General features: G+C 38.1%; 1 protein-coding gene across 3 annotated transcripts in view; it reads right to left on the reverse strand.

The window, feature by feature from the left end:
• Positions 1-27163, reverse strand: part of ABCC8 (ATP binding cassette subfamily C member 8) — a 77925-nt gene that overhangs the window by 42393 nt on the left and 8369 nt on the right. For 2 of the 3 annotated variants that reach the window (XM_074918309.1, XM_074918308.1), the window contains exons 4-12: positions 25427-25593; positions 22952-23194; positions 21906-22094; positions 16989-17153; positions 14825-14980; positions 9326-9460; positions 7678-7840; positions 3015-3055; positions 2562-2707 (exon numbers count right to left, since the gene is read on the reverse strand). In XM_074918309.1, coding sequence (XP_074774410.1) covers positions 2562-2707; positions 3015-3055; positions 7678-7840; positions 9326-9460; positions 14825-14980; positions 16989-17153; positions 21906-22094; positions 22952-23194; positions 25427-25593 — 1405 coding nt within the window. Of the gene's footprint in view, positions 1-2561; positions 2708-3014; positions 3056-7677; positions 7841-9325; positions 9461-14824; positions 14981-16988; positions 17154-21905; positions 22098-22951; positions 23195-25426; positions 25594-27163 lie in introns of all 3 variants that reach the window. The other variant, XM_074918310.1, reaches the window with a different exon arrangement.

Genomic DNA, 27163 nt, shown 5'->3' on the forward strand with positions numbered 1-27163 from the left:
GACTTCTCTCTGCAAGCCCTCTGCCCAACACTCTGCTTAATTCTGGAATTGCTGCTCCTGTGCCAACAGTATAGCTGTGAGAAAACCTTTTGTTAGAGACAGCAACTCATATTTCAGGATGCCACACCATTCTATATTCTTAAAGAATAAAAAAAGTACATTTTCTGTAGAGCTCTTGCTGACATCACAATTTCACTTGCATTCCAATATCTCCACAGGGGAGCTTATTTTTAAGCCACAGAATAGATGTATTGATTAAAACATCATTATTTGCACAGCTGACTGGAAAAGTGGTTTCATATTAAATGCAGTAAGATACAGAATGCCACTTGCTACTTGACCTTTGCTGATGGAAAATTGTATGCTGAACCCTTTGTCCTTGAAGACCTCATATTTAATAAATACATGAATGGGCTGCTCAGTCTTAATTTTCAATAGCACAAGCACACTACATAGTAAAAAAAAAAAATGCTTTCAAACATAGTAAAAAAAAAAGCTTTTCAAAGAGATAACTGAATTTATCACCTTCTTAAAGACTTTCAACAGTTCCCCCTCTCAGAAGCAAACACCCTAGCCCCATAACTTGGAAAGTTTACCATGGCCCTGTGTGAAACAGGAGCTTTAAATCTGTTTTACCATTGAAATTAATCACACAGGTGTTCTGATAGTGTCAATGACAATCCATGAGGATGCTTTGCAATTGGGCACATGTGTAATGACTCAAGATACCGACAAGTTTATTTGTGGAGATTATTGTCCTTAACAGCATCTGGCATCAGAGACTGTAGCCAATATTAACAGAGCAGGGGTTGTGAGTGCCTGAGATGCAAAGCCAGTAACACCTCTCCACAGCTGGATCATCTTCACTTAGGCAGCTCCTTTCTGTCACTACAGGAGAAGCTGTCTTGTACACTTGATAATTTAGAATATCTCAGCCTAGAATAAGCTGAAGCACAACTTTATCAAGTAAGCTTACCTTTACCTGATCTTATTAGAAGGACACAGTGATAACAAGTAAACATTAGCTGTGCTCAACTGGCACAAATACAGCTAGTAACTGTTGCTTTTTCACACTTACCAAACTATTTAGGTAAGCATGTGTCCGCATGTGTTGAAAATATCTGGCACATGGTTCCAAAATACTGCACTGACGGATGGGGTACTCAGAAGACACAGCTAGAGTAGCGCTGAGGAGCAATGCACTCTGAACACTGCCTGGGTTACTGTCATACCGCCAGCCAGGAAGACAGGGATCACATCAACTTTGTTACAGAGCTAAACCAGGGGATTCCTGTCTGCACTACAAAATGGCAGGGCAATAGCCTGCTAACAAGAAGATAACTACAGAATAACTCATGAAGAACTCCCAGCCAGCAACAATTAATACTTAGTTGATACTAATTACTTCAGAATTGCTCCTGCAGCATTAACAGGCACACAATTCATTTACAAAGAAATCCTTAGACAAGCCAAAATAAATGCGCTTTACCAGTGCCAGCGTGAGCCTCCAGCTACTTTGCTGGCTGCAATCTTAGCATCACAATTTGCCATGACTCTGGGGACTACCACAGTGGCTGCAGAACATTTCATGTCAGCCACCGACGCTCTCAGATTTCACACTTGTTAGGAGAGAGGACACAGCTGTGACTTTGCACTGTCAGGGAATTTTGAAACAGCGAGGGCAAGCTCAGCTTCCTGCTGTAGTCTTCTTTCCATCTCCAAAGTGACACAAAAGTAATTAAGCAAGGGCTGGTGCCCAGCATCTGGCTCTTAGTTTAGACAAGCTCTTAAGACAGCTATATTGAAGGCCACAAAAAGGTCCCAATAAAGTAAGAAGCCCAAACTCACTCTTCCTCTCTTATCAGTCAGGCAGAGTTACACTGCATATGAAAAGCATTAAGAGGTTTTTACACAAATCTGTTGATACTTAAAGCAAAACTCCCAGTGAAACAGCAGCTCTACTGGTTATTTGAGGTTTTGAACACATGTTCATAAGAAATTAAGAATTCACCAAGTCTGAAGTAGACATTTACATATTACCTCACTCTCACACTTAACAGCGATTTTTATGTGGGGTTTTTTTTGTTTATTTGATTAAGTCTAACTCTGCACCAACAGGCAACCTCTCAGGCAGTGGGTGGGAGGGCTGAGCACAGCCCAATAGATACACGCTGAAACACATGTGCTTTTGTGATTACCTTTTTCCCCCCCTGCATGTATGATGTGAGGAAATATTTGCATGACTTACAAAACTAAATCCTCAGGAGGTTTTCAGTTCCTTTCCTTCTACCACATATATGTTGCATGCAGTATCGATATAGCTCAACCCACCCTACATAATGAAGTACTAGCTGCGGACCACTGAATACTGTGTTAGCAAAGAACTCAGCCCACATGCTACAACCAAGGGAACCATGCAAACTAAAAAGCTGGGAAGCAATTTAAACAACAGGTAAATAATCACCACACTGTTTCTAAACTTAGAACTGCAAAATGAGCAATAGACACATTCTCAAAAGTCAAAGAGGTGGTAGCAAAGACATTAATTTCACAGTTCTCACCTTACTAATGCTTTGACAGTGGATCTAACCACACTGGAGAGCAGAAACAATGGAGACACGAGAATATGAAACAGGGAGATGGAGGCAAATGCCACTGATGGGGAGAAGTCAGCCTTCGTTGTCAGATGAGCATGGACCACGAATGTCTACAAAGAGACAGAAATCATCATCAGCATTTTGTCATAAAGAATGAAATGCACAAAGATTTCATATTTCATAAGCATTTCATTTACAGAATCTGAATTTATACTCTCTTAACAGTTTGGGGGAGTGCTGCATACTCTGGGCTGCTTCTGGTCACAGACGACAAGTGGGCATTTTCTATCCTCTCCCAGAAGAATTGCAAACGTGTAGCAGGTTTGCAATCCTGTCCTCCTCCTTCCTCGTTTCCACACCACTTATACTTGAAAAATGCAGTTGTAATTAACACTACTTAGAAAAGTCCATACTTACTATAAGTACAGCTGCAATTGGTATTGCTGCATTCATAAAGACTGTGAAGGAAAACACGTAGGAACATTTAGAAACAATTTCCATTCAGACATGCTAAATGTTAAAACACTACTAGCACTGGTTTACAATGTTATTTTCTATGCTTAAGATAGGAAAACTGTGCAAGTATCTACGTATATCTGTACATTGTTTTAAAACGCCTACAGTTCACATCATCAGAGCAGACAGAAGCCAGCACTGCGCCCTAGATAAAGATGACTCATGTACTGGTTTGGAGCTGCCATCAGCTCGCACGCAGCTCAGGCGACGGGCACTGCAGGTCTCCGCCTCACGACGGGCAGAAAGGCCGAGCTGGTACAAGATCTGGCCGGCTGCACATCAAGCTGTGACCAAGGTCTGGGGCACCACGTCTGCAGTGCAGGGCTCTGTGGTCCCCTCAGATTTCAGGATGCGACTCAAAGGGTAAGGAAAAATTGGTAACTCCTCACTGTATCATTGACTGAGTTTAGTCATAATTAATTACTCCAGGTTTGTCAGACTTGGCTACTTTGTAAATGTCCTCAGGAGCTTGATATAGGTTATAAGGACAACCTAAATGTGACAGAGTGTTGATTTCACGTGAGCCCTGAGTTATTAAAATGCAAACAATGAAGCAGTTTCCTCCCTGACCTCAAGCAGTCTCTGTCCTGGTGCTGCAGATTCCCTCACTATTGCAACTCGTCTACTATGGCATTTAGAGGTTATTAAACAGATGGATGGGGAGAAGCAGGCAAATACCATTTCTGTATAGGGATCTCTTTTAGATTGGGAAGGAGCATGGATTAAGAATGTATTAAAAAATAGTTACCCATCTGGGAGCTTGAGTCAGAACCAGAGCTGTGACCTTACCCCACACATCTGTCTCCTCCATTGCAACCTCAGGATAATAATCACCTTTTCATTTTGACCTTCACTCAATTTTATTTCATGAAGTAAATAATAGAGAGAAAGAATATAGAATCTATAGCTAAATTTCAATTAAAAGATCGGTACACATGTAACAGAAAAGAAAGATGCTAGCCACTTCTTTTTTGTTTAAACTACACCTGATCTTTTTTCTACCAGGTACAGCCAATGTTCAGACAGTAAAAGCACTCCCCAGTTACTTTATCTGAAGTGGAGTGTCATCATTTGACCCACAAATGCTTCTGGTTGACTGTTTGGCCATTTTTTTCGGGGCATAAACTCCCCTAACAACTTAACATACTGTTAGACATTCTTTTTTCCTATATTTAGAAGCTCTTTAATGGAATCTGTAACATACTTCTGAAGTCTGTACTCAAGCATAAATAAAATGTTACTTCATGTAGCTCTAATTCCTTGACAGAAGAGAGTGTTTGAGAGTATAGGTATATTTGCATATATACTTCCGGAATAAAAGCTTAGTCTTTGAAAAATGAGTATGTATTAAAGTCTAGAAAGTCATAGTTTACCCCTCAAGTTAGGGTGAAAAAAAATCTGAGGAAATGTTCTTTTCTGTGTTGGAATACAAAGTAGCTTCAGTTCAGACTCTCATTTCTCCTAATGATTCTACTTTCTGCCCAGATTCACACTTTGAATAAACTTGAGGTAGTTACAGCACAGAAATTTTGAAAAAGCAAAGCTTGCTGCCTGCAACTATGGACTCCTTGATTCTATTAAATCCTGGCATTTGCAATTTGCCTTTGAGTCTGCTGCAGTACGTGAGTTTGCTTTTATCAATGAATCTGATGGGGAAATCTAGAAAAGCTGATAAACTTCTCAGAGATGGAGCCTGCTCTTCTGCTGTCTACAGTACAAGATCATACCTGTCAAACACAAAGCTGGGCAGCTTAAATATACTGTAGGGCTGGAAAAGCCCGCTGCAGTTAAGACAGCTAGGGTCACTTGGTGGCTCCCAAGAAGTCAATCTGAACTTTGCTAGTATGTGAGATCAAAGGACTTCAGTACTTCTTTCAAGCTTCTTTCACATCTTTCAAGCAAACAAATAAGGGCTTCTAAAGCCACTGGAATTTGGGAGGGTTTTTAAAATTATTTTTATATTTTAAATTACACAAGTGCACAGAATAATAAAATGTTTCCTAACATAAATTTAGTTTGCAGCTAAGACTTTTGGTCAAATGTACTTTGTTACTGGAAAAAGGCAGCCTGAAAACTGGGAAAATGTTTTCAGTCCTTTCTTAATATTTTAGGATAGTATCTATTGTTGTTTTCCTGTGACAGAGCCTGGAGTTACTCAGCATCTGACAGATTAGGCAAAAATTCATTGAAATAGGAAAACCATTACTTTCTTTCTCCAATTTCTCTAAATATTTCCTGAATATTTAGTGCATACTAAATCCTGTAAAACCAAACATAGGATAATCTAACTAATCAGTATGAAAAAAATTACATAGGAATCTTCCTTGCTACAGTTAAAGAATTCACTTCTGAAACTCAAGAGGTGTCGCTACCAACTTTGCAATCCAGCTTTGATTCTGGGGGTATGTTTCATTAAGATTATAGGAAGAGCTAATGTCTGTAATAGCTCTTTTAGTACACATGAACCATTCCATATACATACAACCTGGATCCAGGCACAGGGGAGAGGCAGGTGAGATCCAATTTCCAGGCAGTCTTAAAACGGAAGTTTCTTGTGGTCTAGCCAACACTGCCCTGAAACTTTTAGGTATATTTTCTGCAATCCAATGCAAATCTATTCCTCAGTAACAGAAGTAGCTCCAACCACATTATTTCATTCATGTTAATAGCTAAGTATACTTAGAAAAGTATTCCAGAGTCTATCCAACATTGTACATTAAAAAAAGTATGTAAAAAAAAGTCTAATTTCTGCTCTCTTACTGTTCTAGGAAGTGTCTGCCTTTATCTTGATCAATAACAAAATCTTGGTAATGTTCTGACTTTTTAATTTTTTTTTCTTTAATAAAAAAATGAAATCATATTCACTATAATGTTAGGAAACACATTTTGTGCTGATTATGCCTGTCATTCTATTTATACATATGGTAAGCAAAACAGCAAATTCTGCTATATTTATATTCCATATGTAGTCTGCTAAAGTGCAAGTTTGTAAAGATCAGTGCAATTTCTGCTAAAGACAGAGGGTGTAAGGAATTCTTAGGCTGAAACTACAGGAACTCTTTATAAGCCAAAATTATATGCTACAACAATATTAAAAAACTGCATTGGTTTACCCCAGCTGAGAAACTGATCAACTGTGTCTTACACACACATAAATATCACACGTAATACGAACAAGAATGCAAATCTACACATTAAGTGTCTCAAGAGGCATCAGTGCATATTTAAAATTGGTCTTAATACATCTTCGTATTCATGTCACTATTTCTTTACAGAATAGTCAGTACTCTGGGGATGAATACACCTTTTTGTAGCTGTTATAAATGATACTGTGAGGATTTAAAAATCACATAAGTCTTCACAGCTCCTTCAGTCCTACAGCTGAACCTGTGGCTGTGACTATAAATAGATGTTAATGCCAACATGAAGTAGTGCAAACAAAGAGAGCCCATCTGTGTTGATCTGTGTGTAGGATGGAGTTTCCAGTCACATAATCTACTCCAGCTAAATTCTCTTGTCAAAATGGAAACTACTCTCCAAGCACAGAGAGCTCAGGATCCCCAGAAAGAAATTCTGGTCTCAGAAGTCAATGAAAACCTCAACTTAATGTCAGTTAAATTCAGTGGGATCAGGACCTTTCCCTCAGGGTGCATTACATCTGTGATCATTTGGCAGGGAAGGAAGTCAGCTGCACGTCTCCTGGGTGAATGAAATCAAATACTAACCAGACTGGAAGTTATCTTCCTAAGGAGTAGCCTTCCTTATTAGTCTAGAAGGTATTTGTACAGGTAGCTTGTGACATTTGAATACTTCTCTCTAAAAGGTTCCATTTCATTAATATCTTACAGATTATATGAACAGCATTCTTCAGTATGACTTTATTAATTATTTCTAAAGTATTACAGTAGCAATTTATACAGGTGTTGCATATGATCTTCTCAAATACAGAGTTTAGTTGGCCCTAGCTCTTCTTAAAAGGATGATAAATGCCATAAAGCAGCTTGAAAGATAATGTGAGACAAAAGAATCTGGATATGGACTGATGAAATTGCCAGCATTCTGGTATTTTACCTTTTTAGGATATAGAAATGCTCCTAAGAATCACTTGTTTTTATAAGAAATCCAAATTTTGAGTAAGAAAGTTAAGTACCATCTGTTGGAGCTTCAACACAAAGACAATTCCTGTCACATATTACGATACACCGTATTGTGCAAAATGCAGGAGGAAAGGAAAAAGAAACATCAACAAAGGTTTCTTCCTGAATGCTATGTTTAGAGAGTATATTGCTGGCTGAAGGTAAACACTTGCCCCTTAAAAGCTTTTCTCCAGAAAAGCTAATGCTATGAAGCATTAATCTTGACTTTCTCTTTTAGGCTTATTTCCCACACAGGCAAAATTCTACTGAATTAAATTGAAAGTCTGACTAAATGGAAAGTGAGGAGTATGGATCACAGCCTAAAGCAACTGAAACAATTTCAACAGACAAATGGTAAACCCATTAGTGGCTAATCATGCAGTAGCACTTCAGCTGAACAGTGGATTAGAATGAAGGAAGAGACTTACTGGATATGGAGGTATAAAGGGCAAAGGACTTGAGGCTAGTCATTTCTTTTTGTCTGGTTTCCTCTACACTGCTGTGAAAGATGTGTTCCCAAGCATAGAGTTTTAGGAGCTTAATGCCTCGAAGCATCTCATTTGTCTTCTTCAGTCTCTCATTGGAGTACTCCTGCAACATTTACATACATATTTACTTAAAGAGTATAACTGAAGTACCTGTCCCCTAAACATAAGGATGACACAAAAATTGTATGGAGCCCCTTGCAACCAGTCAGCTATAGTCCACTAGTTTTGTCCATTTAGATGTTTTGTCACTATTTTTCAAAAAGATGAGCTTCCCTAGAGCTCAAGTGAACGGGCAGTTTATTTTCACTCCTAAATCAGATAGCTTATACTGAAAATTTTACTCCCCTGTCAGTTTTCTGATGACCTGCAAAGCAGCCTCTCATGACTTCTATTGCCCAGCACACTGGCTGGATTTTCAACAGGCACTCTGACAACGTACAGTGGAGATCAGAACACACAGACAAGCTACGACTGGGCACACAGCTCTGCCCAACCGACGTGACATGGAAACATCGATGCCAGGCTTCAAAGGAGCAAGGTCACATCAGCAAGAAACTGTGATCCTGTAGGGAACTTCGCCGGGCCAGCTGGCTCAGGCACACTGGTAAAGTTATACTCCCAGTAAAGCATAACTGGAATTTATGCTGCTTCCAGTTTTCAGGGTAGCTCAGGGATCTTTGCACCACACTACATTTCACAGTGGAAACATTTCTAGCACCAAATCCACTGCTCCCATCTGCAGGAATTTCTAGATGATGCTGACTGTCTGCTTGGATGCCACAGGGATGAATGCTGTCTATGTTTCCAGAAGCATGTATACTGTTGATGTTAAGGCATTACTTTTCACACAGGAAGGTGCACAAATAACTCTCATCACCACCCATGATTTGTGGTGGAAGAGATTTCAGCAGGCTCTCGGGGTCCATTACAGTTTCATATGGCTTCCTTGGCAGTGCAACAGTTGCTGAATGTGGGGATAAGGTTCAGAGCAGCTGGGCATGGTAATTCCTATGAACCAAGGTAATTTTCTCAGCAGTGATGCTGGTGATTCAAATTAAAGACAAGCCAAGCGAGGGATCAAGGAACAGCTCATGACTTCGCAGACCTCTAAGCTCCCCAGCTAAGGAGCATGGTGTGGGAGTTAGGACTGCCCAGAGGTTATTTAAATAAATCAGTCTGATAGATTTCCACGTCTATGATGTATCTGGGGTCTGAGTTTGGATGCAGCATTCCTGCTTCCTTTCCCCTTGGACAGCTTGCCCTGCATGATTCATTTACTTGTGCACCATCTGACTGCACAAAGCCATTTCAGTCAACGATTACTGACCGTTTACATTTCTAAGTTGAAAGATCTTTTGGATAAGTTTTTTGCACTTAGGGAATCACATACTTGTTGAAAAATATAACCCCCAAACCCTGCATCTTTACTGCTTACGCTTATCACGTTTTCACGTTCTTGAACATTACAAAATGTCTGAGAATCAGTTCCTGGCCAGTGTCCATGGTTAGCTTTGTAATTCCAAACACAGACCAATGCATAACTACCAGAGGTGATATTTATAACCCGTATGAGTTGGAAGACACTTACCAATGTGCTTCTCTGGGCCTGTGAGAGTTTTGTTGCTACAAAGTACTGAACAGGTGCAAGGACTATGATTACTGCTGCTCCAATTAAGGCACTGATTCCAAGAAGGTAGTAGAGCAGAAGAACTCCTACAATTATCTGTTGGGAGAAAAGAAAGTGAGGGGAAGGCTTGGGATTGCTTCACTTTGTGTATGTACCACAGAGACCAATCACTGGGTAACCAGACAGCATGTTCAAAACCAACAGCCACTACAGCTAACCCTACCCCCAAACGTCATATATCCTGTACCTCTGGCACAGTGGGGTTTGATCTGTTGGGATATTCTGTCAGAGCACCAAACATTCCCACCTAGTGTTCCTCCCCAGCTCGTGGGCTCTGTGTATTTCCATCTCATAGACTCCCCATTATGAACAGTAGAGGAAGGTTGTACAGATTTGCGTATCTTCTATAACGTAACTCTCACAGCTATTAAAAATAACTTTACTTAAAAAGAAATACTTATTTTAAAAGCTTTAAATAAAATTTAAAAGTTATTTTAAAATAATACTTCCAAGTAACACATTGAGATATTCCCTTTACAGTCACTATTAAATATTCTTCCCCATTGGCCAGATGACATGGCATGCATTTTCTTTGACTTATGATTGTGGGTTTTTTTCTTCTTTGACGTTTAAGCATTTTTACACCAGGAAAGAAATTACACCTTCCAGTTTGATCAGAACTCACTAGTCTCCGACACAAAGGACTTCCACAAAGAAGGAATGCTTCTTTGCCTACTAGAAAAGCTAATATGAAATATTAAAAATACAACTGATCTTGTAAATGTTAACATGACATTATTGCTGACCAGTACATCAAAAAGGCACATCATAAATCATATCGCTAAGAACCTCCACTTCAAATAAACTCTAACATAAACTTGCAAGGAATTGTTTTAAGGATTCATGGTACCAGACTGGCATTGACTGTTACGAAAAGGTTAGAGAAACAGCTTGAGAAAAAAAACATTTGTCTTTGGATAAGTAAGAATCTATAGAGCCACAGTCTGGATGGAAAGGGATACTGTGAGCACCTCAATAAATACAAACAAGATGGAAAAGCTACCACTGTTAATTACCACTACTCTAATGATTAACTCCTGAACAATTTGGAACACTGACACTCTCTCTATAATTTATCAGTATAAGTTGATAAGTTAATTGGAAGACATAGTGATAGAAAGTTAATTTCATACATCATTTCCCTTAATTAAAAACAAAATAAAATTCTGAAATTTCTTTAAAGTGTTACCTACTACTCTTGCTATATTTGCATACTCTCATAACCCTTATGGAAACACTATCTTCCATCATTTTGAAGTCATAAACTTACCCACTCCCACACATATTTATGGGAATTGGGTGTTTCCATGAAGAAAAATTAAATCCTTAGTTTCCACATTTCCATCTTGACATTTTCATTAATTTAAGGCACACAGAGAGAAAATACAGGTTTTTTTTTTCTTAACAATCCTTTGATGCCTCTCTGTAGATGAACCAAACTAAAACATGACTCAAAGTGAGTCACAGTATTTACTTAGGAAACACACAGTAACATGAAAGTGAAGTCCTACTGTATATACAGCATAAATCTAGTAAGAGCAAAGGTTACATTGTAAACTAAAAATGTTTTCGTGAGGAGTGAGAACTCCGTTTCCATCTGAAGTCAGGAAATCCATGACTATATGAAGCCAAAGAAAACATGCAAGTCCTCTGTCAGATCGCCCTGGCAGAGCTCCCCTCCAAAACATGAATGGTCTTGGTCTTTACAGATCAAGATATTAATTCCCAACTGCTTCTTCATGAGCAGACAATCCAGGCACTCAAAATACAGGAAAGCAACAAACTGTGCAGTTCAGAGATGTTCAAACCTACAGAGTCAATGCGGAACACTGACCTGCTTTCCCCCACTACTGGTTGATTGTCAAGGACATTATGGAACTTGCTAGTTCTAGAAAGAGAGCCTCAGCTTCTCACACAGACAAGGGGAAAGATATTCTACCTATTGGATCCTGAGGGATTTGATAGCTTTCAGCTGCTTTTCCCCCATCCTGGCTAGTGAAAGGGTCAGTCTTTGCAATAAAAAGTCTGTTTTCAATAGATTAAAAATCATCCCATTTTTGTTGTTTTTATATTGCGATAATAAGGGCAAACTTTTAAAATACATTCATCATGTATGGGACAAAAAAAAATTCTTAATAAGTATGTGAATACTTGTATCTAAAAAGTGCTGAAATCTTTAAGCATTATTGCAAGTAATTCTAAATGTATCATACCAAACACTACACAGTCAAGAATAAATAGTACGTAGATAATATCTGAATTGCTGGAGGACAGTATCTGGCAAATGGGAAGGCTCTCACTAATATTTCTGAGAAGGTAATGATCACATTTTTTGAAAACTGTGTAATGAAACACTTCCCTTTCATCAAAATCCCAAAGCTCTTACCTGCCAGAGATATATATCATGAGCAAGAAACTCACCAATAACTGGTTATTTTGTCTTGATTATTTATTGAGGATAGCAACTACTTTCAGCCAGAAACTGCTTTGTGGCCAGTTTTGAAAGAGACAAACGTCCTTTCATGACAACCGTAAGCTATCCCTGCCAATGAACCAGAGATATGAGAATACAGGATTTTTTAATAATCACAATGAAATCAAACAAGGGTGTTTATAAAATGACAGTGGTGGCGAAAGGCTTTACAGGGCCTCATTTTGCTCCCAGGGTTTGAGCCAAGCCTACTGAGGGCATCTTTCAATGGATGGACATCCCCAGGCTTCTTTTCATGGTTTTCAATGGCCTTCAAACAGTAACTTAAGGCAATGATAAAGCTCCTATTGACTCCAGTCAGAGCAAAAATGGGGCTCAAATTATCTGGACTGTATAGAAAACCTAACTTGTTATGAATGGCTAGGTCTTCTAAGTCGAGGATAATTACAAAATCCACAGCAGATGCTGAAATGCTGATTGTTAGGTTAAGAGCTACAAAACAATAAAAAAACCGTTTTAAATAACAACAAAGCTTGTTCAACTTTTGATTAGCCATCTCTTGAGCATCCAGTAATCGCTTTCACTGCCTCATAAAACAAGGTATTGAATGAATGTTGCGGAAACATGTTTTGGAGAAACCTTTGTGACCACCATGACACACTGATCTGTGCCTTGCAATGCGTGCACCACCCACAGCACAGGAGCATGCTTTGACATTTATTGTCCTGATCTGCTAAGGAGCATCGCAGGGTGAGTTTTAATGCAAATATAATCATATTTTCAGAAGACTGTCAGGAAATCTTTACGAGTCCTTGGACTTCTGGCACATCAGAGCAAAATGTTGTTACAGACTATGCAATGAAATTAGCTTAATTCTCAGTTGTGCTAAAGCTCTCTCTACCCTGAGCTGCCCGAGTGGTCTTATAAAAACCATACATTAAACTGGCACCTCTCACATAGCCTGTTTTCCTAGCAGATTTACAGTGGAGACTAAGCCTAGGGGATAATTGGACCCTAAACATTATCATTAAAGGGGTGGACTCTTCTTAATGGCTCATAGCTTTCAGCAATATCATTTTAGCAGCATTTCACTGACTTCGTCCCGCAGGGTCCTTCTAGTCAGTGAGCAAAAAATACTCTGATACCCAAGTTACCGCCAACAAATTCCCAACCTGTAACCATACTTATTAGGATATTTCATATCAGTTTCTTTTCATTTTAGTTGTCTTCTCTTTTGTAATTAAAAATCAATATTAGCACATGTTCCTTGATCCTTTGGGTTCTTTTCCCACTTTAATCTAGTTCCCATTTTTCCTACCCCATAATTTTTGGGAAACCATCCTGATGTTAAAAAATAAGTTGTTTCTTTCTGAGAAAATCCTGCTGATAATTGCTATATCCATCACCCTTTTTTTAATTCTAGAAAGTAAAATGTGTTTAACTGGCACATAAGCCTCTCCAGGATCAGGAAAACTAATCTATACCCTGATGCAGTTATTCCTGCACAAGAAAGACAAAATGCATTTATACTGTATGAAGGCAGCCATACTATGGCCTGTATAAATATGACTACAGGCACTTTGCATCTTAGTATTTTAACAGGTATAGTTATATACAGCTCACACACTTGCATTAGAGTAAATGCAAACCCCAGGCAAAAAAACATGGTTAAAATAAATCATCAGTTAATAAGTTGCTGACTGTTTACACCCAACTGTGCTCATAACCCTGATTTGAGGCTTTACACAACTCTTGCTGGAGTCAGCGAGAGTTTTACCAAAGATTCTGACATATTTCTTCTTCCTCCAGGCCCTATTGCAGTCTCAGAAGCAATATACCCCTTACTACAACAGAGATACTAGAAGACATACGGTAACATATTAGGTTTCAAACACATACAGCAAAAGTGTGAAGACTCCCAGAGTATTTCAAGAGGACACTAATTAGTTTTCCAGAAAACAAATACTCCCCAATGACTGAGGGTACACATGATGCATTCAAGAATTCATTATCACTGACAATGAAGAAGGACCTGCGTTGCTCCTCCCCAGTATTTTCCTCAGTGAGGAAAAAAACAATTCCAGGGAAAATAGTTAAACTAGGGGTTTTTTTTCCAGGTTAGTAAGTTAATCTGCTTTACTATGCAATTAGATGATTTTAAGACTATCACAAAGGAAGACTTGCTCATTTGATCTGTAGCAACTTGCCCAAAACCTCTTGGCTTTGACAGGAACAACTATAAAACCCACTCAATTCTATTATGTATCTGTACTGTCAGAAGTTAATCCAGAGCTCCTGATGGCCATTACACATTCCACGAGGCTACAGGACATGGAACCAAGAGTCACCAGGCAACTGAGCAATTGAGCATGACTCAGAACAGTGATCTGCCCCATGTCATGTATGTGGGAAAGGAGATTGAAGGGATGAGAGTGGTGTTTAAATACAGGAGAACAAAAAAACACAAGAGAGAATAAAGTAGCAAAAACATTTCATATAACAAATGAATCTGTGGAATTTTGTATGCTAGAATGTCATCCATGAGGCAGCAGTAGTTTTACGGGATGTCCAAAGGATCACGTCTAAGTGATCATATTTTTTAATAAACTGCTGCTTCTCTTGCTTCTGTGGGGATTCAGAAGACAAATGCTTGCAATACATTCCAGTTAACTCCCCGATGTAATAAATTAACATATTGGAATAACACATCCTGCTGCACACTATAAATTCTTGTTACAAATGCAAAGTATGTTTGGCAGCAGTCAAGATCCTAATACAACCCTAAATACCTAGAGCCCTGTCACAGATACGAAATATATTATATACAACGTTTCTAGATATTAATAGCTTGAATCTTATCTCAGGTTAAAGAATAACTTCTTCAATATCTCTCCTTTCATAAAATTCAGAAGCAATCAGTCACTACTGACTGATGACATGAATAACAAAAGCTTGTTCAGTCTTCTTACCTGTACTGGCATAGCCCAAAGGTTAGGGCAGAGGAAAAAAAACCACATCAGCTGATTTGTGTCTATGGCAACCAGGTTACAGATCTGGCCTGCAGTCATCTCCCCCATAGACATGTTAGAGGTTGAAAGCTGCATAATTTTATTGTATATTTTTGTCTGGAACATGAGATCAAAAGGTATTAGCATAGAGAAATAAAAAAAGATTTCTAGCACCATCTAAAACACAGGTGTCACCCAGCATGCAGAGGGAAACCAAGATTCCCAGTGACTTGAACAAGGAGCTTAAAGCTTAGCGTTTTGTATTATAATGAAACATTTTAAGCTACTGTCTTATTGTTCACCTACAAAAAGCACAGCATAATTAGGTACATAATGGTTGTCCGAGTACTCCCTTTTTGCATCCCTGTGGGTCAGTAAGAGAATTAAACCTTTACTTCCCATAAGGCCCAAGAACCATATTAACTGTTCTTTTCACCTCCAGCTTCTCCACGGAGTGCCCTTGCTGGAACTACTGCTAATAAAATACTATATTATTACATTCAATATATAATTGTCAGTATATTAGAATCCTTGTTATTTTTTCTCTGGCAATTGATTCAGGTCCCATCCAACCTCAGAACCATGTTCTTGGCTGAGAACGTTGCTACATTTTGGGTAGGGAGCTCAGTCCCATTACAAAGTTTAATTCACAGGCAACTAATGTGACAGGTCCAATTCTGTACTGAATTAAGTAGTTGCCTCAGTGCAGAATCAGGCAGCATGTATAAAAATAGATCAATACATAATAATGAAAGTGTACTTTTACCAGCTGGTTTGGTAATGCTTTGCAGTCACGAGACTTAGCTGAGAGGAGGCACCTTGATCCAGTAAGTGCCTTTGGATCAAGTGCCAACTGTCCATCATGAAGCATAAATTCATACAGGGCACATTGAACAGGTGCAAGTTTACACAGGGGAAAGAGATAAAAGGTTTAAAGAAAATTGACAAATTAGAGGGAAAAAAATGTATAAAAATACTGGCACAGATACTGCCATTAACACTAATTCAGCTGCTTAGAGTGATGGATAGAAACTTTCCAATTTGAATGGTCCAGCTGTTGATGTAATCTGTGCCTCTGTGTAATATCCAGTGCAGAGAATACAAAGCTTTTCTTAAGCAAAACTCCTGTAGCACTATTTTCCAACAATCCCCCTTTTGCATTTGCTGTAGTCCACATATTTTTCAGTTAGCTGCAGCTCTTCTGCTTGATGCAAGACATGCAATTTTTTTAATGTATGTTTTGGGTCAAATTTTTATTTCTTTAGGAATTTTATACTTCACTCTAATAAGGGAAAACCAAATGGATGGAATCCAGAAGTCTGGCAGCTGACAAGTGCTTCCAAGTGTAAGATCAAAAGAGGATTAAACAATTAGGCTGTTATTGAAAGCATCCATCTATCACACAGACTCTCACAGGATCGATGTAGTTTCAGTGGCTAAATAGTGTAACTTATAAAGCTGGCTTTCAAGCTGTCAGAGGGTAGGTTTCAGCCAGTGCACTTGGCAATACCACACTGTAATCTTACACCTAATTCTCTCATTTCCAGGCACAGATCTTTGTATACTACATAAAACTTTGATCTGCTGTTCACAGTTATACAATGATTATGGACTCCATTTTACCAGTCTTACTTATGTTCAGTAATTGCAGACTCCGTAATGCTTGGTAGATTTTGTGGCATGACCCATGGAATAAGACACTACTCCATGCATTGGGAATACAACCTATCCTTTTGTCCAAAGTATATTTATGAGACATTTTAAAGCTGTATTATTTGCATGGGATGTTACAAAAATGTGCCTTTGAGATGGGAGAGGTGTAGTTCACAACCTTAATTCTTTCAAAAGTTACATTTGGTTTCACTGTCAGCAAATTTATGCTCAAAGGTAAGCAGAAATACAGCATTCAATATTACAAATAAATGTTTATATAAAATCATCAAATAAGATGCAGAAGAAAGAATGCAGGTAGGTCTAAGTTAACACAATCTTTAATGGCAACGGTTGCATTCAGTACATTTTAGGAGAGAAGCATTTCAGAATTTTACAACTATGATTATAATTTTTATTTACAAATACATGTACGATTGCATAAAAATAGCATATTTAATAATATATTGGCTACCTGTATCGCGCCTCTTAAGTTGATTCCCGTTTCAATAGCAACATAATAGGATGCTTGGAGAAATGTCCTTTGCAACAGAAGGGCAAAAAATAGGAGTACAGCCAAAACATAAGCATTGGACAGGAACTCTTGAGATGAAATAAAAAAAACACCAAGAATTTTAATCTATAAAAAAAAATAAAGTTAGAAATCAGATGTAATAGTAATTTAATTACCAGTTTTGCACAATTAATAAGCAGAGATAACCATAGTTTATTTCGTTGAAAATGCTCCCAACCTGAAACGTCAGTTTATCAATTCAAGGAAACAGTCATATACCAACTCAGTAAACTTTTTTAAAAGGCAGAATGATGTTTATATGATTTCTGGTATAATTCCAAAACCGTAGGATGGTTTGAGTAACTCCATATGGTCATTTGCTAAAAGATGTGCACTGCCCATTGTCAGAAAGGACAAGTAAACATCCCTCTGGAGAAATTAGTCCTCTTATTTTAGCACCTCAGGTTACAGAGCATTCAAATGACCTTCACAACTTGTTGAAAACGTATCCTTTTAACTCCTGGAACTATGCACATTATTTTGGTTTGCAGCATCTAGTTCAGCATTTTTATTTCTAGTCATTACCTCCCAGCAAGTTCATGGGATCACAGAAGTGCATTCTGAAGCATGTCTATAGCTTACTGGGAAAACAGTGTATTTATTCTAGATTATATTTAACAAGCAGACACCCTTGGTGCTACAACTATTTGAGAGACTGTCTTGCCTTGGGAAGCCTTCTGAGACTAAAATGTCTGCCTTCCTCTTTCGCCCCTTTGCTTCTTTATGACTTTGATTGCTGACTTATGCTGCCATTAAAGGCAAAATTAGGAAGAGGTCACTTTATTTCCTCTCAGAAGGCTTCCTGTAATTTACACTCCTGCTGTATTCCTTGCTCATCACATTTCTTCTTGCCTACAGTTTCTTTGCTGTTGACGTTTTCAAGATTGCTATAACATTTAATAAACTATATTTCGCAAATTCTCACTGTCTGTACATTTTATTAGATTGATCAGCACCTTACAGTTAACTGTTTATAGAAACCTCACATGACAAGTTAATAGAGAGGCTTAACTTAGTTTTTAAAGCTGTGCTTTTATAAGATGAGGCTGAGCCAGCTAAAAGAACAATTATGTTCAGATAAAGAGACATTTAACTACAGTTTTAGTTATTTGTACCTTAAACGGATTTTAAACCCTAAATTATTACCTATTCCATAGTTATTCAAATAGGCTACAGCAGTGTTATATACTGCTAAAAGTCTACGGTACAGTAAAAGTGAGTCTTTCTTCCAGATTATTTACAGTTTTATAAGCTCGGTTTTTTAAATCAAGTTAACTTGCTTTTGACACTTCTGAGCAAGAGGTAACTGTGGTTGTAAATTTGTTCTTGCTGTAAATCTGAAGCATAAAGAAGGAAGACTCAAGGCTCTACATTTAGCCTGGAAACTTTAGAAAACGTACCACAGGTCTGAAAAGTTACAAATACAACTAAGTCTTTTCCATGCTACCCATAAAGCCCTGACAGCAAAAAAGAAGAGAAATTCACGAACTGGCCAAGTCCATGGCCAATTAGAGGCATCCAATTCAGACTCTTTAATATTTATGCTCATAAGCATAAAGCATTAGGCACATGTAAGGTGGAAGAACTGCCCCTGGTGCTTAATTGTACAAGTTTAGAAACACTATTGTTTCCTGTGCAGTGTATATGTACTCACATACTCAAATACAAGATAGAATGTGAAACAGTGTTTAACTGCAAAACTTGGTGATTTTGGAAAAAAAAAAAAAAAAAAAAGGAAAGGCACATTGGGGAAAACCAGGATCATTTAAAATTGTGATGTTTTCACCTCAGACATATTTTGTTAACTTGCAACAGTGATCATCTTCCCTCTGAGTTAGCCTTTCTGAAGTCAGCTATTATTTTAGCAGTTCTTCACTGGAATTTCTTTTAATTTCAATATAGGATCATCCAGGAAAAAGTTGCATCTCTGTAACCCATTAAAATATAAAAAAAGCTTCTTATGAAGGCAAAGCTAGAACATGTAAGTCTGCGACACTGGGAGATCCTGATTGTCAAAATACCAACTTGACAACAAAGAGAAACACTCTGTACGGCATTATTACAATCACGAACCACAAATATAAACATCACACACTTGGTGAAAGCACCAAGATATTTGCCAAGTCTCAGGTGCATTATCAGGCCATTATGGTTTACAAAATCCCACAGCATCTATGTGTTTAACCTACAATAGCTGCCTACGTACACTTGTCAGCTTGCAGGAAACACAAGGAAATAACTGAACATCTACTAAACCTTTTGCATATAAGGCAAATAACCTTGTTCGAGAAGCTTGATGGAACTAACGAGATGTTTTATTTTCAGAAATGGCTCTGGAAACATTCAGTGTCCCACCTTCCTGACGACTTCAGCATAATACCACTTTTTTTAAGTGCCAGTAGGCTCTAACCAGTAACAGGCTGAGCAAGAGGCTACTATCTAAATACTTAAAGACCCTAGACGCACCCAGTCTTAAATATCAATACTGGACCTTTTGCTACACTGGGACCTATGACTTCTAGAGCTTTTAAAATAGTAAGTATGTAAGTTTGGTGTATCATTAGAATGTGTTATGTCAGCAGACACTCCTAATACTGGAACTGCTAATCCTAACATCGGAATGTGGAAGATGCTACCAGCAAAATACAAAATTCTGTTAGCCTCCTCTTCAGTGTGAGATGATTAACACTCAGAGAAAATCATGTCATAGGAATGTTCCTGTGTGGCCATAAATATTGATAATGGAGTTATAAATAAACATGAAGAGCGTGACAGAATGTAAGATGCTGTTGTGCTCTGACTAACTGCGGCACTAACTAAAGCAGTTAATACTGCCCATGACACACACGTGATCTCAAAGTTCCAGCTCCATGGTAGTTTATATCTGTCACAAAGGGTCTGAAGAATGAGCAAATATTCTATCTTCAGAATTATCTCTTTGCCTTCAGTTTCATAAAGAGAATTTCTGTTTGCAAGATGGAGTTGACTCATTACAACATCTCCTCAATCTAAACTATTTAAAATGGAGAACTGTCACTTTAAGGGATGGGTAAAAGACACTCTCCACTGTACTCACAGCTTACGTTGCTTGTCCGATTCTGTCCCACTGCATGGCAATTCTCTTCAACAGCCTCAAACTCAGAAGCACATCATCCACAAACAATGATTGCCCCCACCATATCTTTGCCTTCATAAGGCAGTGTTTTAGAAGGCCTGTTTCTCACACATACGTATCTTTCAGGAGAAAACACTAAGACAGGGGTCTCCTTTTTTTGACTTATTACAAGTAAGGGTATAATATTCCTAGTATAGAGCTGGTGTATTTTTTCCCAAAGTAGACCCAGTTGGCTAGGTATATGCATACATGTGGGAGTTTTCCTGAACACCTCAGTCTGTTTCACATGCTTTGAACAGAAAGCCTTCATACATTTTTAGAAAGATATTTCACCTCATCATTCAAAAGCAATTTTCAAATGTAAAGGTAATTAAGCCTCTTAACAGAAAACAAAGTGTATAAACCAGGTCAAAACAGAAGGAAAAGCCTTAGAGACTTTTTAGCAAAGGTAAAAATATACCCTTAAGCGTCACTCATGGACTATCACCACCAGTGAATATTGCTGTTGGGTGACGCACAAATGGTATAAATAACAATGATGAGGCTACCGCTTAACTAGACACAGGGAGGATGTCAAGGCTGTATGAGGCTCTCTTTAGGGCCTATCTGGGCCAGACCTGAGCTTTTCTCACAGAGAAGCACAAGCTGTCACTTTAATAGGAAAATTAAACAGGATAATCCATAAATCTTGATTCGATATAATTTCAGCTGAAACAGTATTCCAAACAAATTATCAAGCAGAGCTCAAAAGCTCCCACAGTACTTTGCTGTAACATAGCCCTAAAGTCCTAAATTTTTCATTTCCTGCTTTAACTGGTTTCCATTGAATCCTCTTGCTATATTAAAGTTTCCAAATATTAGGATAAGAATTGCAAAACAGATAACCAATTCATTTTAGCCTGAGGCCTTTGTTAAATTTTCTGCAATGCATCTGATATATTTCCATATTTACAGTGGACCTAATCCAAAGTGTACTTGCATGAATGCGTATATTTCCATTGGTGTCAACAAACTCTGGAAATAAAGTCTTATATCAAACAATAAGCGAGCTGCAGAAATAAATTGATTTTCTCATAGAAATCCAGCCTGAGTGACCCCACCTTATAATGAGAAGATGCTTCCTGAGTTAGGTGGTTGGTTTTTTAGTTAGTCAAGAAGTATGTCCATTTCTTCTTGGCAAATATTGATTTAAATACCATCCTTTAGAAATGTTTCAGGTGATCTTTCAAAACCAACCTCCCCAAAGACACTAGTGGAAATTCCTTGTCACAGTTAAATTACTTGGCATTTTATTGTGATAACAAAAGCCTGCTTTAATCCTCTTAGACATCACTCACTTTTGGAAATGAAAAGCCAAGCCTATTAAAAACACTTTTTCCTTTCTGAAAATCACTCTGTTATATACTTGATTCAATATCTACTCAAGACTGTACCTAAAATCCTTATGATACTAATGAGATTCTGGATATGCTTGACCGTTATCTTGAATGAGGTTATTTTCCAGAATGCAAGCCTGACTAGATGCGTGGGTGATGTATTTTTCTCCCCATCAAGATATAAAAATGAATAATAAACAGTACATACATACTGTCAGTTCTAGCATTCACAAATACATTGCAGTCACTTTCTTTACTGAGGTCAGATAATACAGTCATAGCATTACCTTTTTTGACTCCTCTATTTTTATGACATTTTGACAGTACCTGTGGGCGAATGGTGTTATTTCCTTTTCCAACATTGTGAACAATCCCAGAGATGCAGAGTGGACCAGCAAATCCAAGCAAGTCAGCCAGAATACGGAATGTGCTACTGAGAAGTAAGGGTCTTCCAAAAGCACAGCAGAGAGCTCGCCAAATTGATCTGGATCCTTGTGGCGATGATGACCTTTTGTTCTGCTCAGAATAAAAAAAAAATCTGTAAGGAATATGTTATATATTAACCTCAGATCTGATAAATTATCGGTATTTTTATCCCTGCTTTAATTCATTGACAACAAGTTGCGACCTTTCAGCTAGAAAAACACAGGAACTATAATTATTGTCTCATTTGTTTTTATAGAGTCAGAACAAAACATTCATTTCTACTCTCCTCCACTTCACAAAAAGAACCATGATTTCTTTCCTTCCTTAAATAGGGATCAAATAAGTGTGTTGTTTGTGGGTTGCTGGGGGAGAAAGAACAAAAGGGGAGAACTGACAGGTTTTGTTTTCCTGTGAACATAGAGACTGGAAACCTACACTCTTTTCAGACAGGATGCAAAATACTTCTCTTAAGATCCTGAATACACTTAGGACCCACCAGAGAGTCAAACGGAATTTGAGCTGTGGTAGTTTCAGCCCTGAATTCTCCTATGGACAAACTGTAAGTGAAATAACATGGAAAAAATAGTCCTGTGAGGCCTCATTAATTGATTCTGTAATTGAATGATTCCAGGGTCTTATTAGGAAGAACGATAATGGTGTTCGGTGAATAAAGTCCATAATTACTTTCCAGATCAAAAGAGAGGTAATATGAATTTTACATGCGTTTAACTAGTAATGTGTTTGACATGTTTAGGTAGAGAAATTTCATTATTTGTAGGAGGTACAGCTGAGTATGTGACCTCTTCGTATATGGAAAGCTATGTTAATGGATACTTCATTTGCATCATGTCTGTTTATAAAATTTTATATCATCCTTATAGCATAAAAAGTAATTAAAAATGCAAGCACTGAGTAAGCAGATAGACATAATTCCATGCTTTGCATACCTTCTGTGCTTCAAAGGCCTCATTAAGGCGAATGTAATTGGTCACAGCTCTCATAGCAATGGGAAGCTTGCCTATGGTTTTCAGGTCTATTGGTTTTTTATGGGCAGTCTTGATGAATGTGTTCATCCACCAGTATGTTCCTTTGGATAACAGATTCACAAATGGCTGTAAGAATCGAACACCAAGGTCCTGGAGATCCTCAGGAGGTTTAACTTCTTTAGGAGTTTTGAAGAAAACATACCTCTGAAATTCAGAAAAATACCAAAACAATCACATTAAATACATAAAAAATAAAAGTCCACAAAGAATAGATAAGATATAAAGGACATTGCAGATAATCAATGAATCAGTCTTGGTTTCTCAGAAGTACTCAAGGAACTTAAGCATTCAAATCCATCCAAGACAGCAATCCAGCTTCCTCAGGTGCTGAGGAAAACCAGAGGCATCCAGTCTAGAAATAAACAATCCTAAACATTCACAATTACTTTGTTTATGGGGTGCAAATTTGCATACTTGTAGATGTAGGAAAAAAAACCAACCTTAAACTTAAAATAGTACAGCCCCGGTCTCTCACTCCGAGTTCCAGCCAGCACAACATGGGACATGTTTAACTTAGGGACAGCCCTGAGGCTATCACAGCGATTCCATCCTCAACACCACACTGCCTCACGTCTAAGTCAGCTCAGAATATGGAGCTGCCTGTGCTATCCTGTATGGCTCTGGGAAACCACTGAACTAGAGAGTGCAGATGGCATTAACAAATGCTTTTGTTGGCTTAAACGCGGAAAGAGAGAGGGCCGACTGCTCATGATTTCCTGTTGTCAAGATAAAACTTTCTCAGACATCACTCATTTTTGGGAATGAAAAGCCAAGCTTCTTAAAAATACACCTTTCCCTTCGGAAAAGTACTCAATCATGTATTTCATTCAATCTCTACTCACGACTGTACCTAAATCCTATTAATCTTAGTAGGATTTCTGGATATGTTTCAATGCTCTCTTTTATCCAGTCATATCTGGAGAAATAATTCACAGATCCTGGAAAAAAGGAGTGTTAGGGTTGGGAAAGGCCATCTAGAGTAACAGTGGGAACAGCAGAAGGAAGGGAGAAGGTACAATTGGGATTGAAATATAAACAAGTCAATCTTCTGTATTCTGGAAGAAGATGGGGGACGGCAGGGGAAAAAAGGTGAGGCCAATGTCTCCTGTTTCTGGTACCACAGAGACCTCACCCCTTATTTTTATTTTTCTCCCCACCTCCCCTCAACAGAGGCCAACTCTCCATGCATCCCAAACCTTTCCTTCAGCAGCTGCAGCAACAAGCCTGGTTCTCCAAACTCTGCCATAGACTCAATAGGCAGTAAAAAAATCCATACTGCTGGGTAGTTCATTCTATGCATCAATGACATCCTTTAATAATTCAAACAGATACAACATTAAAAAAATGACAATAGGCAGTGACCATTTTTTATTCTTCTTTGTGACCTATAATTCCACAGTGAATAAATATAATTCAATTATGCTATTCTATTATGAAGTTTATGAGCAAGTCCCTCTGATGTCACATTTGAATTTCACTTTTTCCATAAACCAATGCACTTTTTTTCATTTATGATATATATATATACTGAATATCCAGCATTGAGGTTTTCATTCCTCTTTCTTTCAAAAACTTTACTGAAAAGGCTGCTTTTAGACATATTTTTGTCCTAAGCTATCAGATAAACACATAGACACACAAAATCCCCAAGAATATCACAAAAAAATCAAACACATGATAGGCACAACTCACTTGCTGAATGCATTACTGGAAAGAGTTCACATATTCCTGCTTCCCCACATGTGAGGGAAGCAGCAAGAAACTTTGCAGGGAAAAATTTCTTCCCCTCCAAAGACTAAGTTTAATTTGTTCACACAGGGACAGGTGAAGGGAAGAACTTTGGCATTTATCTACCCAGTAGTCTCCAAAGTCATCACTCAGTTTGGATGATGACTGTAGACACCACAGATGAAAAAGATCTATACATAGCTGGGAGGTTAGATAGCAACCCCAGTCGCCCAAATAAATCCCTTATTGTGATTGTCTCCTGGAAAATGAGAGATGTTATTTGTGTGTCTAAGATATTCTCCGATAGAGCTGACAATTCCTTTCACCCAGTCTTCCTTGCATCAGAAATACTTGTTTCTGATGACTGCAACTGTGAATCATAATAGACATTTTTAAAACAAAGTTAAACAGATGAAATTAATCTTAATTTAACTACAATGGAGTCTGGCATTTTTTGAAATTATGGATTCATCTGGCCTAATAAAATTGGATTAACCTTTGATTTTCAAAAATATTTCTATTTCTAACTGGATTTTTTTCTGTCATTTAGAAATGCATTTCACACTAAGTATCCAGAAAGGGAAATTGAAAAAAAAAAAGGCAAAACATCAAAAAAACCAGAAGGAGATTTTTACGATACAAACTTACCCTCACCCTGATGACATTAATTTCTACAGCTAGTAGCATTCCATATAGAACAACCAGGAGTCCTGTGAGGCAAAACCGAAGCTGCGAAAATCCAACTCCATTATCACAGAACTTTACAAATTTGATGGTTTTAGTTATGAAAGCTAAAGTCCAGTAGAACAGCAATGCTATAGGAGGAAAAAAAAAGTTAACGAGCTTCACAGTTGCAAAAATATACAATAGCAGTATTAAATACTCATTCAGAAAGAATGCAACAAGAATATATAAAACCAAAGAGTGGCCTTTCTCATGTCAAAACAGAAGCCTAATTCAATTCCAGAAACATGAAAATATTGCGATAATGTTAGTTCCAAATTCCTTTCCAATTAAATTAAGTGATATTTGGAAAGTTTCACAAAGTGAAATCTGCTGAAGGAAATTTCCATCTGTTGTAAACATACAACCGCATGATGAGTTCAAGGGAGGGAGTTGCCCCACAAGTCAAGGTGGCTGTGAATGATGCTCTTCAAATTTGGTTAAAGCTACAAGATTGCTATGAATTTGGCTTGAAGGAAAATTGATCTCATTCCTATGGCAGATCTCTGGGATGTGTGCAGGAACAGATATTAAAATATCTTCTCCAAACTGCTGCTGCCCTATTCTATTCAACACAAATTCCATACATGCAATTTATATGCATACACAGGTACATCAAGGAAGGATGTTCCGACATTTGTAGAATACAACGTTAGCTTTCTGGAGTTCTGCTGACCTTCTTGTCCAAAAGTGCTGATGCTACTGTCAGTTATAGATAAACAACCCCTGCAGTAAGCTCTGGTGATTTGGAAACACACTCCATGCCATTCACCACTCCATCAGCCAGCTCCTGTTCCCCATGCTTAAGGAAATACCTTCTAGGGTTATGTTCTTTTACATGAATCTTTCATTGCTGTTGTATCTGTCATAGTGCAACAGCTGGAATATGCTCTAGCTGCCAAGAAAGATGTATTTATACTTTCCGGGTGTCTTGCTGCAAAACCAGAGAAAGTCTTCAGCCAAGGCACTACCAACTGTAAGACTAACTTACAAATACGGATATTCATCAGGAACTTGCAAAAATTGCAAAGAATTTGTGGTGTTTCAGCTAGCCTGAAGCACTCTAGAAAGCCCTGTGGGGATGTACTTTCCAAGCAAAACTCAATTCAACCCGGAAAGTCTGTATGGGATTTGGGGGTGCCGATCCTGCTTCTGTAGAAACCAATTTCAAAACTCTCATTTAAATGAGGACAGTAAACGGAACAGTACAGGAGTACTGGGCATTAAGACATTGCCAAGAGAGTCTATCTTCCTCTAAAATTAATAGGCCAGTTTGTAAGAAGAAAGCACTGAGGTCAGGTATTTCAGTACTGTATTTTAGTGGCTGATGCAGCTGCAGAGAGAATTTAAGAGATACTTACAGAATCCCTCTTATAAAACTATAGCCTTGTGTGGGGCTTCCTACCATCTCCCCAGTTTATACTGCATCAAATATAACCTCCTCATCCTGTTTCAGGCTGTTTCCTACCTTTGAGGCACTATTCCTCCCTATTTGCAATATGTCTGATTAAAATCTCACTTCATCCAAGAGTACATTCCACACGGTTCTACTCCTAACTACTTTTATCTGCTAATCCTTGTGTTTTGTCTCATTCTGTTTACAACAGGCCAAGAAAACACCCTTCTTCGAGTAAAGAGGGCTTACACAAACATAGCACACTG

This window comes from Athene noctua, chromosome 14 (genome assembly GCF_965140245.1).
Source record: "Athene noctua chromosome 14, bAthNoc1.hap1.1, whole genome shotgun sequence".
Classification (NCBI taxonomy): domain Eukaryota; kingdom Metazoa; phylum Chordata; class Aves; order Strigiformes; family Strigidae; genus Athene; species Athene noctua.